This window comes from Erpetoichthys calabaricus, chromosome 4 (assembly GCF_900747795.2).
Source record: "Erpetoichthys calabaricus chromosome 4, fErpCal1.3, whole genome shotgun sequence".
In the NCBI taxonomy this organism is placed as follows: domain Eukaryota; kingdom Metazoa; phylum Chordata; class Cladistia; order Polypteriformes; family Polypteridae; genus Erpetoichthys; species Erpetoichthys calabaricus.
Window position 1 is genome coordinate 287719617 of NC_041397.2, and position 15423 is coordinate 287735039.

At 39.8% G+C, this 15423-nt stretch overlaps 1 protein-coding gene across 2 annotated transcripts in view; it reads right to left on the minus strand.

Annotated features, from left to right (window-relative positions):
* The window catches only part of arsh (arylsulfatase H), a 126365-nt gene that overhangs the window by 43914 nt on the left and 67028 nt on the right, over nt 1–15423 (minus strand). For both annotated transcript variants that reach the window (XM_028800877.2, XM_051927221.1), the window contains exon 4: nt 9513–9634. In XM_028800877.2, the coding sequence (XP_028656710.2) occupies nt 9513–9634 (122 nt within the window). The remainder of the gene's footprint in view (nt 1–9512; nt 9635–15423) is intronic.

A 15423-nucleotide genomic window follows, 5' to 3' on the forward strand; every position in this document is an offset into this window, starting at 1 on the left:
GCTATGTTTCTTAAGTGAAAAAATGCTGCCCTAGTGGTCTGATGAATATGCGATTTAAAACTCAGAATACAGTCAACAGTTACCCCTAAGCTTTTTACCTCTGTCTTGACTTTTAATCTTAATGCATCCAGTTTATTTCTGATAGCCTTATTGTATCCATTATTGCCAATCACTAAAATTTCAGTTTTCTCTTTACTTAGCTTTAGAAAATTACTACTCATCCATTCAAGACATTGTGTTAGTGAATCAAGAGAATCGGGGTCATCAGGTGCTATTGATAAGTACAGCTGTGTGTCATCAGCATAGCTGTGGTAGCTCACGTTGTGCCCTGAGATAATCTGACCTAACGGAAGCATGTAAATCAAAAAGAGCAGCGGACCTAGGATAGAGCCTTGTGGAACACCATATAGGATATCATGTGTCTTTGAGTGGTAATTACCACAACTAACAAAGAATTTTCTCCCTGCCAGGTAGGATTCAAACCAATTTAAGACACTGTCAGAGAGGCCCACCCATTGACTAAGGTGATTTCTAAGAATATTGTGATCAATGGTGTCAAAGGCGGCACTCAGATTTAGGAGGATGAGAACAAATAAATGGCCTCTGTCTGCATTTATCCGCAAGTCATTTATTACTTTAACCAGTGCAGTTTCTGTACTGTGATTTGTTCTAAAACCTGACTGAAATTTATCAAGAATAGCATGTTTATTGAGGTGCTCATTTGACTGAATGATGACTGCCTTCTCTAGAATTTTACTTAAGAAAGGCAGGTTAGAAATGGGTCTAAAATTTTCAAGAGCAAAGGGGTCAAGATTATTTTTCTTAAGTAGGGGTTTAACTACAGCAGTCTTAAGACAGTCTGGGAAGACCCCTGTATCTAATGACGAATTTACTATGTCAAGAATGTCATCAATTAGCATGCCCGATACTTCTTTGAAAAAACTTGTTGGTTTTGGGTCAAGGACACAGGTGGAGGGTTTCAGTTGAGAAATTATTTTATGTAAATCAGGTAAATCTATCCTGATGAAAGAATTTAATTTGTTTGTAATGGAGTACTGGGGCTTAGGAGGATCCTCAGTGTTGGGAAGATATACTATGTTATTTCTAATACCATTCATTTTTTGATTGAAAAATATAGCAATAGCCTCACAGGTTTTACTGGAAGTACTTAGGAGGCATTGGAGTTACCTGGGTTTAGCAGACGATCAATCTCAAGCACACTTCACAGTTTTTTCACCTCTTAAGGAAATACTCCACCCAAAAATAATATTTTTAAAATATTATTTACCCTGCAGAGTTGGCTTAGAAAAATGTTTAATTTTACGTGTGTACACAGAACAGGGATAATAAACCTTCTGACAGAAGATGCGTCTATGATGATCTATGCTGGACAACAGCAAACAATATAACAGCGTCCATGAAAAAAATCTCTCATTATACTTTTATGGCATAATTTACAAGTTGTTTTGTGCAGTTGGCTGCTCACAATATTCCAAACACATGTATTTTTTAATAAATATTATTAAAGGACTTAAGGACATGTTCTACTGTGACAGACTCAGATAATTAAACCTGTTTTATTCTCAAGCAGAGGAGACCCCATGGTGTCCTAATCCAGGTCTTCAAACTCCTTAATAAAGTAGATCCAGCAACATTCTTTTATCTTAAGGGAGAATCACATACTCAAGGACATTATTAAGATGATGTGTATTTAAGACTAAAGCCAGGAAGCACTTCTTTCTGCAAAGAGTTGTGGGAATCTGGAACAAACTACTGAGACATGGAGTTGAAGTAGAAGCTTTAACAACCCTTAAGAAGAATCTGGATGAGATATCTGGAGAGCTTAGCTATTAGCAAAGCAAATGAGCTTGATGGACTGAATTGTCTCCTCTCGATTTTCAAATTTCATATGTAAACAACCCACTTCTTAAAAATCCGTCCATCCATCCATTATCCAACCTGCTATATCCTAACTACAGGGTCACGGGGTTCTGTTGGAGCCAAACCCAGCCAACACAGGGCGCAAGGCAGGAAACAAACCGTGGGCAGGGTACCAGCCCACCGCAGGGCACACACACACCAAGCACACACTAGGGACAATTTAGGATTGCCAATGCACCTAACCTGCATGTCTTTGGACTGTGGGAGGAAACCCACACAGACACGGGGAGAACATGCAAACTCCATGCAGGGAGGACCCAGGAAGCAAACCCAGGTCTCATAACTGCGAGGCAGCAGCGCTACCATTGTGCCACCGTGCCACCTGACTTCTTAAAAATGATATTCATAAACAAAAATGGAACACACTCAGGAGTGAACAAGCTTTTGAAATGTGGACCTGCCTACCATCACTACAGTTATATTCATAGCAGTGAGCCATGTCTCATGGGATTGTTTAATGGCAGTCTATAAAACTGCATGGGATAATAATAAAAAAAAAAACTACACAGAGTAATAAAAAAAGAGATAACTTAATGTGCATCGCAGGTAAATTAATGGACAGAATTATTAAGGGAAAGATTGAGCAACACATGGCAAGTACAGGAGAATTACTGAAAAGTCAGCATGGGTTTAGAAGAGGAAGGTCATGTTGTACCAACATGCTTGAATTCTAAAAGGAGGCAACAAAAGGTTATGATCAAAATGGAGCATATGATATTATTTATCTGGACTTTCAGAAAGCATTTGATAAGGTGCCACATGAGTGGTTGGGCATCAAATTAAAAGAAGTGGGAGTTCAGGGTGGTGTGTAGATGGGTGCAAAACTGGTTAAGACACAGGATACAGATTTGGGCAGATTTGTGACAGATGAAATTTAATGTCAGTAAATGTAAAGTATTACGCATAGGAAGTAAAAATGTGAGGTTTGAGTACACAATGGGAGGTCTGAAAATCAAGAAGGATTTAGGACTCGTAATGGAGTCTACGCTAACTTTAAGACAGTATTCAGAAGCCATTAAGAAGGCTAACAGAATGTCAGGTTATATAGCGCCCTGATGTGTGGAGTACAAGTCCCAGGACGTTCTGCTCCAGCTTTATAACACACTAGTGAGGCCTCATCTGGAGTACTGGGTGCAGTTTGGTTCCCCAGGCTATAAAAAGGACATAGCAGCACTAGAAAAGGTCCAGAGAAGAGCAACTAGGCTGATTCCAGGGCTACATGGGAGGAATTATGAAGAAATTTTAAAAGAGCTAAGAAAAAGAAGATTAAAATTATGAAGGGAACTGGCCAGTGGATCAAGACTGTGATTTTAAAGTGAGTTCATGAAGAACACGGGGACATAGAAACTTATAAGGGTAAATTGAGCACAAACATTTGGAAGTTTTTCTTTACACAGAGAACGATAGACACTTGGAATAAGCAACCAAGTAGTGTGGTAGACTGTAAGTCTTTAGGGACTTTCAGAACTTGAGTTGATGTTATTTTTGGAAGAAATAAGTGGATAGGACTGGCGAGTTTTGTTGGGCTGAATGACCTGTTCTCGTCGAGATTGTTCTAATGTTCTAAAAATGTACAGTGAGCCTTAAAGATAAACTAAGGGCCCTTTATTATTCTTACTTTGCATGCGCCCATTATTGTCAGATCATTTGTAAACATAAGGTAAATTACTTTAGCTGTGAAGACCACAAATAGCTCTATTTCTGTTTAGCGACCTCAAGGCACTCAACCACCTCAATTAACGTCTTACCAGCATTACAGAATAAAGGAGCAGTAATGAGGTTAAAACAAGAACAAGTTAAAAACAAACCTCTGGTTACTGTTTGCACTAAAAAAGTAAGCATCTTAGGTAAGAACCTGATCACATGGCCTTAAAAGTCAAGTCAGAAATAAACAATTTAGGTGTCATTTTGTACTTGGAACGGAATTTTAAAATTACATATTAACCACATGTCTGTAGTACTAAGGTGTTGTACAGTGTTAGCATCTTGCCTGAAGAAGGGGCCTGAGTTGCCTCGAAAGCTTGCATATTGTAATCTTTTTAGTTAGCCAATAAAAGGGGTCATTTTGCTTGGCTTTTCTAACCACATGTCTAAGATTGCTTTTTCTTCATATATGAAACAGCACAAATTAAACTTGTTTTATTGGTGCAAAAAGCTGATTTTTTTTTAAGTTGACTTTATTATTGTAATGCATTCCAATATGGACCACAAAGAAAGGACAGCAATCAGCTGCAATTTGTTCAAAATGTACCAGCGAGAACTGTAATGAAAAAGAAAAAACGTGAACACATTTAACCTCTAGCAACATCAAACAATTGTCTGCCTGCGTCTTTCAGGATTTTAAAATACATTTGTCAATAAGGCTCTCAACAATCTTAGATAGATAGATAGATAGATAGATAGATAGATAGATAGATAGATAGATAGATAGATAGATAGATAGATAGATAGATAGATAGATAGATAGATAGATAGATAGATAGATAGATAGATAGATAGATAGATAGAGTATATATGTACAGTATATGTATATACACACACACAGAGCTCCAGTTAATAATAATGTTTTGTCTTTGTTTTCTCTTTCTGTTATCCTGCGGTGGCACTTTGTGTTACTGCACTTTGGCCAAAGTTCTCTGCAGCCAGTTTTGATGCTTTTGATGGTGGAAAAGTTGAAGGATAACACAGTTGCAAAGATACCCACAGAATCAATTTTTATAGGATTACCATCCTTCATAGATAAAACAAGGTGTTGAATTTCAGTTGTAACTTAATTTCTGCTTACATCTATTGGGATTCTACCATTCCTACCAGTTTTGTCACTTTACATTTTCATCTGAACTAAACTTCTGCAAGAAAATGTGTTTTTTAAATAAATGTTGTTATTCTCACCTGTTCACATGGGATCGTGGTTTTGAATTGAAGACAGGACTATTGACCAATGAATGAAGGGGAGAGGTGGGTCTTTAATTCAAAAGCACAATCCAATATGAATAGTCTTTCTGTTTATGTACTACTTTCATTTTTCAGAATTACTTATATAACACATTTTAGCAAAGAAGTTCATACATTTTGCACATTGTGAGCTTTCGACTGAATAACTTGACATGTGGATTACGTGACACGAGTAACGTTAGATGTTTTTCATGGACGTTTTTGATATTGTTTGCTGTTGTCTAGCATTGGCCATTGGTTCACTTTCAAACAGAATCTGTTATGTCTGTTCCTCATAAAAAAGAACATGCGATAAGTAACATGTAAAAAGATATTTTTCAGAGGAATATCCTTTTAAAAGAGCACTTATGGTGTTTTTTAAGTTAAAAATTTAGAGAAACGAAGATAACAAAGTTCCTGAAATTAATACTAGAGTGACAACACTATGGGGGGCTGCTAAAACATTTGCCAGCATTGTTAGTTACACAATGGCTCTGCAGGAGGATGGGGGGGTACTGAAAGGGTCAGAGGTGCTTGCTAAGAAATTGGAACTACTGTAGAAGAGACCAACTTAGTAAGTAATTATTGTTAACCAGTATAAACTATAACTAATCAAGTAACATTATAACTCAGTTATCTATTATTTAGCCAGTCATATGTAGATGTTGTAGTCCAAGCATATTAACATCGTTTGTATTAAGCCCCTGCTGTCTGAAGCTGGCTGGGTCATTGTGCTTGATGAAAGTGTACAATTCAGAGATAAAACTGCTTGCCTTCTCTCCGAATACTTTACCATCACATAGCGGGGCTGAAAGCACTTCCACCTCACTTTGGGAACACACTAACAGAACACTTGTAGAAAGTTATGTCACCTCTGAGTTTGGTTCTTTCATATTTTGGAAGAAGTTGCCAAGAATTTATCTTGAGGAATTTCCCTAGTATGAAGGAATTTCAGAAAAAGCTGTTCAGTTTTTGTATAGTATATATAAACTCAAACTTCTTTAAGATGTTTCAGCTAATGTATTTGCTTTTAGGTTGTTGAATCTCCCCATGGTCTCCAAAGTCATTTACTATTTTCATAGCAAACTAAATACTGACAGGTTACTAAACTAGCAGCTACTGCTTTTCTATATGTATATTACATTCTTCCCTTGCTTTTGTTTACACAATTCCCTTCTCCTTTATTTTTACCTTTTAGCTCTAATATTGAAAATGACTCTTTTGGTTATCTCTTGCAGTTTTTGCATAGGCATTGTCTATCTGCCTTTTGGTGTTTCTGTTTTCCCTTCCAAATGTTGCTCTCACGTGTTTATTGTTCCTCTGGTCAGCACCAGCACTATATATTTTATGAAGGTTGGACAGTTGTCCTACATTTTATACCTCCTAGTCCTAGTTTTGTGTTTTTTGTATCTCACACCCTCATACACCTTTCTCGTAAGAGCATCCCTTATCTACCATGGAACGTTCAATCAAAAGAAAATATGAAGCTGGTTTTAAATTAAAAGTCATTGAAGTGGTGAAAGAAATTGGTAACTGTGCTGCTGCAATAAAATTAGATGTGTCTGAGAAACTGGAGTGAGACTGGAGGAGACAAGAAAATATACGGAAAAAAAATTAAGTGTTGCATTTTTGAACGGGCATATAAGTTGAGGTCTGATTTTATAATCGATTGTTCAGGTTTCAAGACCCGACTTATACAGTAGTTTAAGCTTCATCATTGCTATTAATTTACATTTGACAGATGCCTTTACCCGAGATTGGGAGATAAAGTATAGTTAGGCTTGGCTCATGTCGTTCTGCAGCTCTAATTAAAAGCACAACTGTGTCACTCCCTCCCAGTTTGCAACATCACAAACAATAAACGTCACATACAGTCTATTCTGCCCATACATACAGAGCAGGGGCGTAGCCAGGAATTCATTTCAGAGGAGAGTGAAAAGTCATATTTCAAGGGGCTCAAAGCGAAACTCCCCTCTACTCCAGCTATTCCTGTGATGTAAAGTAAATAGCATAGCCTCAGGGACATCTTCTTTCAACACTCCTAAATAGGCTATACATACACACACAAGCTGGGGAGCAAGGGTTCCTGCAAGACTTTTGAGGCTTTCGTGACAGTTTGGTAACACATTCTGCACTAGTGCAAATCTCACAAGTCAGCAGACAATCTAGAAGTCCACAGGTGGAAAGAAAATCCATACAAAGCATACTGACAACATACTTGGAAAAAAAAAAACTTCAAATGGGGGATAATACAAAATATTTTTACATTCATTCAGCCTTTCTTTCAGAAATGTGCATGTCGTACCTTCATGGCTACTAAAGGTCAAACAATATAATCTTCTTCAATTTTCTACTCCAGTTCATGCTCAGGAGCTGGTAGTGCTAGGATCAATCTATATTTCCTCACCTTTTGCCAACTTTCGTTTACTTAAGTGACTGACCCTTTACCCAAGGTGACTTACAACATTCGAAATACTGTTGGTTACATTTATTTTGTTTACCCAACTGAAGTGACTTGCTCGTGGTCACATGGTGTCAAAAGTGGAATTTGATCCCATAACCTCAGGGTTTGAAATTCAAAACCTTAACCACTATGCCACACTGCCTGCCAAGCAGCTACTGCATTTGCTATTATTGGGAGCAGAACCCCTTGTGTCCATTTGTTCACGCAGCTAAGCATATTTTCTAGTGGAAATGGAAGCTTAATGTTTGTGGATTATCATCCTCACTAACTGAGTATGAGTTAATGTATTTTCAAATAAGCCTTTGTGTTTTTGGAGTGCCTGGTTTTTCAAGAATCTATTCTTTTTAGGTTTTACACACAGACAATTTTGGTTATTTTATCATGCTGCAATGTCTCTTATAACTTGTGCCATTGTGCTGTGGTGGCTGGCCCATGCTGGGACTTAACGTGTTTTTCAGCCATCTGATAAAATTAGAGACCTTGGTAGAATGACATGCTCTGCCACCAATTTCTTAAAAGATCACATCTAATGTGATACATCTGGGTGCCCTTGCTCCCAGCATTAACTGATTTTGCCTATATAGATAGGCCAGCCCAAAATTTAGTATAATTGTTTGAAATGACTTTTTACAGTTGCCGCTCTAGCAGTTTAAGCCGGTATAACATTACACAGTTCCTAGTCAGAAGGGATGTCAAACTTGACCGCAGTTGCAGTTGTAGATTACACAACTAGAAATTGTAGGTGATGTGAGGGTGACTCTGTGACAACATTCCAGCACAGTTTCACATTTTCAAAATATCATGAGATTGCCCCTTTTTCTGACAGCAAATAACTGATTGTCTGACTGTGCCCGTGCTGTATTAAGTCTTTACAGTTATGGTACATTTAGCAGTATTTTCTGCCTTTTTTTCTTCTTGTGTCCATTCTGTCATGCAGTGTGGGTTGAAGTCCATGTGGGGCCCTAGGCAAGGTTGACAGATGTCACCTCATGTTGTCCATAGTGGGTAGCTGGCATTTTAGACTTCAACAACCTGTTCCTTTTTTGTGTCTGGAACACATGATCCTTCAGTAGCACAAACCTTGACCCTTTGTGTCTATACCATGGACTTTAAGGAGTACATGGAGCATACACACTTTTACTTTCAAAAATGACAACCATACAATATCATCACAGTTTGACGACCAGGTGGTGGTCTCCCTTGGTGTCTAGAGCGCAGTCACCTTAACTTTCATAAATTGTCCCCCTCAGATGACGGTACCCTAACCAGCTGCCTATGTCACCTAATGGATTGCCCAGCTCTGCTGTTGTGGTACATAACACATGAGACATGAAGACAATCCTTCCTTCTGTTTATGAGATCCAAAACGCATGTGTTTCTTATATTTTGGAGCTGGATTATATATTGTGAACATTGCGCTGCTGCAGGGGGATGCGGCTGCCTTTCAGAAACCCTCTCTTAAACAGTTTTTCAATGGGAAATAAACACACTCTTCAGCTCCTCTTTGTGGGATCATCAGCACAGGGTTTCAAACATTTAAAAGACTGAGCCGTGGCCGTCTTGCGTTCTCACTCTCCTGTCTCTCTTACCCCAGACTCCGTCTGCTCCGGCCCCTGCTTCCGGGCTGCTGTACTCCCTTATTAAAGAAGACTTTGTGCTGTTTTGAGCAGGAATTGGAGCTGATGTGTCAGGTTTGACAGCTGTTCCTAGCGAGGCCGGATCGGCTCTGAAAGAGACTTGTGTTTGTTTCCGCCTGAATAGTAATAAAGTTTCTACTTCTTGCAAAACCTTCGGTGCTCTCCTGTGCAACTTTGTGACCCAAGCTTAACAATATACTTTACCTCTGGGTGAGCTCTCATTGAATGTCATCTGTCGTATACAAATGAGCCCACCCATATGAATTACGACAAGTCACAGATTAGTTTGACTGAATCATCAGACTACACGACCGTTGTAGTCACGACTGCCACCGTCTCAGTAAGATTATACAAATGAAGTCTGCAACTGAAAAATCACTGGAAAAAAACATGGATTGTGTCAGGGCCTTTAGGTAATTGCTTACTGCTTGCTTCATCATACCAACTTGTTTGCAACTGGAATTGTTATGTCAGCAACAAAAAGCAAGTAAGTACATTTACACTTTTATATTAAATCAAAAAGAAGCTTTACACACCTGATCTGATTGGGTATCTGCCTGTCATGAAAGCAGTCCTGCTTGGAGAACACAGTGGAGCTGCCGAGATGTGATGAGTGAGCTTCACTCCATCTTTGGCAAGTTGATCAATATGAGGAGTCCTAATGAACAAACAGAACAACACTTGTTAATCTCTGTTCTTAAAAGTTTTTCAGGCTATTAATGACTCAGGCTCAGAATTCTATGTAATTACAGTTTAACCTGAGTCAGACTTGGGGTGACATGTAATGATCCACTATACAGTGTAAAGCCTGAACAATACAGCATTCCATTTGAACTGGGAAGTCAGAATTTTCGAGTTCCTAGTCGGAATTTTCAACTGTAAGGCCACCAAAAGTCAGATTTCCTACTCGAAAAGACGGGGCTGGTCTGTCAAAACCGAGATTGTCCGACTTCAGAGTATGAAGTCAATCCAAAATGATGAAGTACACTGCAAGCTTTAGTGAAAGCTGTAGTATTATTATGGTTAATAGCATTTCTGTCTATCTGTATCTCATTAAATCAATTGCATAACACAGTGCTGTCTTTACTCTACCTGTGGACATGTTGTTGCAGTGTTTGGATGCACAAACTACAATGTAATGCATTGTTCAGTAGTTGTCTGTATTCTGAAAGAGTAAGCACAGCAAAGGTTTTCCTAGTGGCGTCCATATTGTTTCTCCAAGTGTTTTACTGGAATGTGGCCAACTCAAAAGGGCCATCATTTCGAGCTCCAACACTACAGGAAAATGTAATGCATTATAACAGTATTCTTCTGCTTTCTACTGGGTGAATTAACATTATGCTTTAAAACATCATGAGTATTTCTATGTTCTGCCACTTTATGATAATTCTATGGTGATTTATCAATATTCATGAGTGGGGTAGAGCCTTCAACTAAAAACACAATGGCAAATGAAAAGGCGTAAATCCACTTTTAGAACAAACTGAACCTCCATCACTGCTCCAGTTGAGCGATAGTAATGACAATGTGCATTGGTCATCAGAGTTTGACACGGAAAGTGAAACTGATACATATGGCAGTGTACGTCTGAACCGTCATGATATGCCTAGTGACGTGGGTTGTGTGAATGCGTCATGTCAACATGGTGAAGTAGCTGTGTGTTAAAAAGGCAAAATGATTGTGATCGAGTGGAAGGTAAAACAAGAAAGACCTCTGCAACTTAAGCATTGTTCACAATGCAGCAACTGTCAATGTCCATTCAGGGTCAATGTGGATGTCATTGTTCTGATTTGGCAGGAAAACAGATAACTAATTTCTTGAGTTTAACCGAGAGATGCATGCAAAGGGCAAAAGAAACAAAAATAAAATAAAACAAAGAGACCGAAATCCAGACAAGAGGAAAAATCAAAGTCAAAATTCAGGCAAGACATGAAAATAAATCATAGAGAGAATGCAATAAAGGTTTTCAAGGATTTATCTGAAAATCAGATAGAGCTCAGTGCAAACATTGACCTTTTATCCTGTCTGCTGATGAACTTGAGATCATGACCCTGGTTTTGGGGACCTAACCCCTAGACACATGGGACACGACCCTAACAACAGTATGCAAAATGGCTTCCATATTAGGAAAAGGCAATAAGACCCCAAAATTCAGCACCTGATCATGACAGTCACTAAGACTTGTGCTGTGGTAGCCTACAATAATACAATGGGTGGCATCAATCATGTGAGTCAGGCACTGACATTCTACCCTGTCATATGTAAGCAACAAAAAAAAAAAACATAACCAACAAATCTTTAAACATGTGTGGTATAGCGGGTCCGCGGTTTTAATCCGTATAGCCGTGTCGTTCTCCGTGAGTGCGATTGCACGGCCGCGGGGTGTTAATGAGGTAGTTGGAGCGAGTTATACCTGCACGTGTGGGTCCGATCATTCTCAATTGCTTCATTGGCTTCCTGCAGCGTGTGATTAAGGTGTTGCACCCACGGAGGAGCGGGCGGATGTATATATACGGGTCGACACCAGGAACTCAGGGATATAGATGGATTGAGGAAATGAGGAAGAAAAAGGAGGTTGAAGGACAGGAAAGAGCAGTCTTAGCAGGAGGATCTGGCCACCTGAAAGGAGGAAGGCAGGTGTCCTCCCGAGGGATCTGAGGAGCGATTATCTGAGCGCGAAGGAAGAAGGGAGGAGAGCTGACCTCGGGCGGTCTGGCTGTGATGTCCTTATGGTAGCCAAGACGGAGGTCAGCCGAAAGGAGCTCGTTGCTATTGGGTCTCCGCCGGCTACGCGAGTTATGGTTGAGCCGGGAAGAATGACAGAAGGAGAGTGAGACTGCATTTTTAACCTCTGATTTTAAAGGATTTATTTATTGTTTTAATCCCCACTGAATTCTTGTTTTTATGGATTATTTATTGAAACCAGATGCACTGCACTTTTTGTTTGGACACTGATTTTTGTTTTAACAAAAGCACATTGGCACTTTTGGAAATATCCCCTGGCTTCATTTGAGAATTGTCCTCATATGTCAGCTCATCTCGGTGACATTACCGACGGTGTTGGGTTAGGGTTCAGGGCTCCCGTAAAGACGTTGGGAGCGTCGAGTGGACCTGCATCGTCACATTGTGCTCAAACTGTGCCTATGTGCGTTGGTGACGTAACGTGTCACATGAACCACATATACTAAACCTGCACCAGTACAGCAGTGGACAGTAGATACGCCTTTGCTACTCCATTTAAATTGTCATTTGGTGTTTGCATGTTTATATTAAATAAAACAACATTTTTGCTGTTGAAAAAAAATTAATTAAGTAAATAATAAATTAATAAATAAATAATACATTTAATTAAGTAAACATAATGGTAGACAGTCTGGAGATGAGAAATGCGTTTAAAGAATGTGGGTGTTGGTTGGTGAAGCTCCCCTACATGATCACAATGTGAACACGGAGTGCAATATAAGCTGTTTTCTCACCAAATTCCCATCACATTAAAACAGTATGCTCTGTGGGAGAGCTGCCATTCATCTGAGGCCTGCAGCACGTTTTTTATTACATGGTCTCAAACTAACCTGTCCCCACACACATATATATATATATATAGTAACCAAACCTAAAGCGATATCAGCTCAAACGGGCCAAGTACAACAAAAACTAAGTGCCACTTCAGGTCATGGATGTTGCATATTTAGCAGAGGGGAAAGAAAAACTGGTTTCACCTGCTGAGCAGAAGCTTTACACACAAACACTTAAAAATTAAGTAACTAATAAGGTACCTTCATGCTACAAAGTAGTACAACCATGCGTGTCTTGTAGATTTTTTAAAATTTAGAGATAAGTTCTGCTCATGCAAATTAATAATAAATTACCTCCAAGAGCTGCAAATGAAGTGTTCATGTGGCTCAGGTCTGATGGTGCACTAATGTCCTACTGGCATTTTAGGACTTGCCATCTGTGGCACATTATAGCTTCCCACCTCATTCTGTTCCTGAGTGTCTCTAGTTGGAATTTTGGGAGTAAAACAACATTTCCATCGATTTGTTTCTTTATGCACACCAAAAGCAGTTAAAAGTTAGCTCAAACAAATTTCCTGAAAATAAAACAAGCAAAAGTCACACACTCCAGACACCAAACCCATGCAACCCAGAGTGACGGGCAATTCTAAATTCACCCTGTGTGAGTGAGAGTGGGTGAGGCCTGCAATGGACTAGTGACCTTGGTGACAGGGACAAACTCACCCTGATCCTGAACTGGAGAAGCGGGAGAGAAAATGGGTGGCTTCTGCTCAGTGCTGGCATAGTCAGTTAGCTGTAGATTCAACAGAAAGCCAAAAACAATAAATAAGACGACGATAAGTGAATAATGTCGATTACCACACTGTTGGCTAAAAAGGTGTGATTTTTAGATAATTTAAAAGATATATCAGGCAGTGCCAAGAACGTGGCCACACATGACAACAGAGGCAGGCATACATACTATACAGGCCCAGAAATAGCCAAGCCACAGGTTAGAATGCAGATCTGGGCAAAGCAAATGACAAAACAGGCACAAAGCAAGAGGAGAGCTGTCTTCCTTCTTGTTAAATTTTGTCACACAATGAGGCGTTGAACAATGGCAGAAATTTAGACATAACCAGTGACATTTTTCCAATAAAAGCTTAGGAGGCAAAGCCCCAGCACATGAACAAAAAATATTAAGGGAAGCTTTTCACTTATCTCATTATTTAAATGCTTACAACAACCCTCATCTTTGTCTTTTTAAGCAATGTTGTTTCCAAATTATATTATATGCTCAATGTAATTTTTTTACAAAGTATTTAGGTCCCTTTATTTTCTGAACCCTTTATTGTGTTGTAGATTTGATTTAAATGGATTCATTTCCCAATTCTGCCCCTCAATCTACACTCAACAGCCCATTATGACAAACTGAAGACATGTTTTCAGAAAGTTTTGCAAATTTATTAAAAATCAAAAACTGCAGTTTCTCATTCATAGACGTATTCAGACCTCTACTGCAGCACACCCAGTTGTGATCAAATGCTCCTGTTTGCTTTAATTCTTCTTAAGATTTTCTAGAACTTGACTGGAGTCCACCTGTTGTCAAATCAATTGATTGGACATCATTTAGAAAGACACACTTGTCCCTGTGTATAGAAGGTCTCACAATTCACACTGCGCGTTGGGACAAAAACCAGGCCATAAAGTCCAAGGACCTCTCTGGAGACCTCCGTGATGAAATTATGGTGAGGCATCAATCAAGGCAAGGAAATAAAACCATTTCTGACGTTGAAAAAGTGTTCCCAGGAGCACAGCAGCTTCATTACTGTAAAATGGAAGATGTTTGCAATCACCAGGACTATTCCTAGAATTGGCTGTCTAACCAAACAGAGTATCCTCCAACAGCTATGTCTGCCAAAACCCAGGCACTACTCATCAACTGCCTAACTCCAGTCCTGCAGTGAATCATGGTGGTGGTAGCATCATGCTATGAGGTTGCTCATCAGTGGCAGGGACAGTGTGAGAAAATAATGTAGAGGTAACGGTAATTAAGTATTTTGGGTTGTAGTGCACAGTGAAATATATATAAGCAATGGTTTTAGAAATGTCTGCGGTGGGCTGGCGCCCTGCCCGGGGTTTGTTTCCTGCCTTGCACCCAGTGCTGGCTGGGATTGGCTCCAGCAGACCCCCGTGACCCTGTAGTTAGGATATAGCGGGTGGATGGATGGATGTTTTAGAAATGTTACGAAGAGATTGCTAAAATGGTCAAGTAAAGAAGCAGAATGTTCCAGGGCGATGGTTCAAGAAACTGGCAGATGTAATGTTCTTTCATGCACCTAGTAAGACTTCCTAGTCGGCATGTGTACAGTTTCCATAACAGAATAAGAGCTGAATTCAAGAGAAACTGAAGAGCAAGGATATCATGGAGAAAGACTTTTATTTTAGGCCATCAACGCATGTTCCCAACCTCTCTGTCTTTCTATGGTTGTGCTCTGTTCTAAAGCACCTAATGCCTTTAAACCAATCACAGTATGATATGTTAGCTGCAGCATGCTGGGAGGACCGGAGGGCGGAGCAAGCATGGCCAGAGTGTTGCATCCCTGGGTTGCAGCAGTACCTCGGACTCCCTCAGGGCTTCGTGGGAGTTGGAGTTTGGTGCAGCCCTGCTGGGATCCAGAGGCGCAGTTCTTGCGCCACGCCCAGAAGTGCTGCCGGAAATGAGCAATCAGGCACCTGGAGTACTTCTGGGTGCCTTATAAAAGGAGCCTGCAGCCACTATTAAGGGAGCCAGAGTCGGGAGGAGGAGTGACGAAGCTCTACATGAGGAGTGGAGGAGAAAAGAGAAAACAAAGAGGAAGAGAATTGTTTGTGTGCTGTGCTGTGGACTGTGTTATACTTGAGGGGAACGGGGAAGGTGTTTCCCACAAGGGAAAAAGAAAATAACAAACTG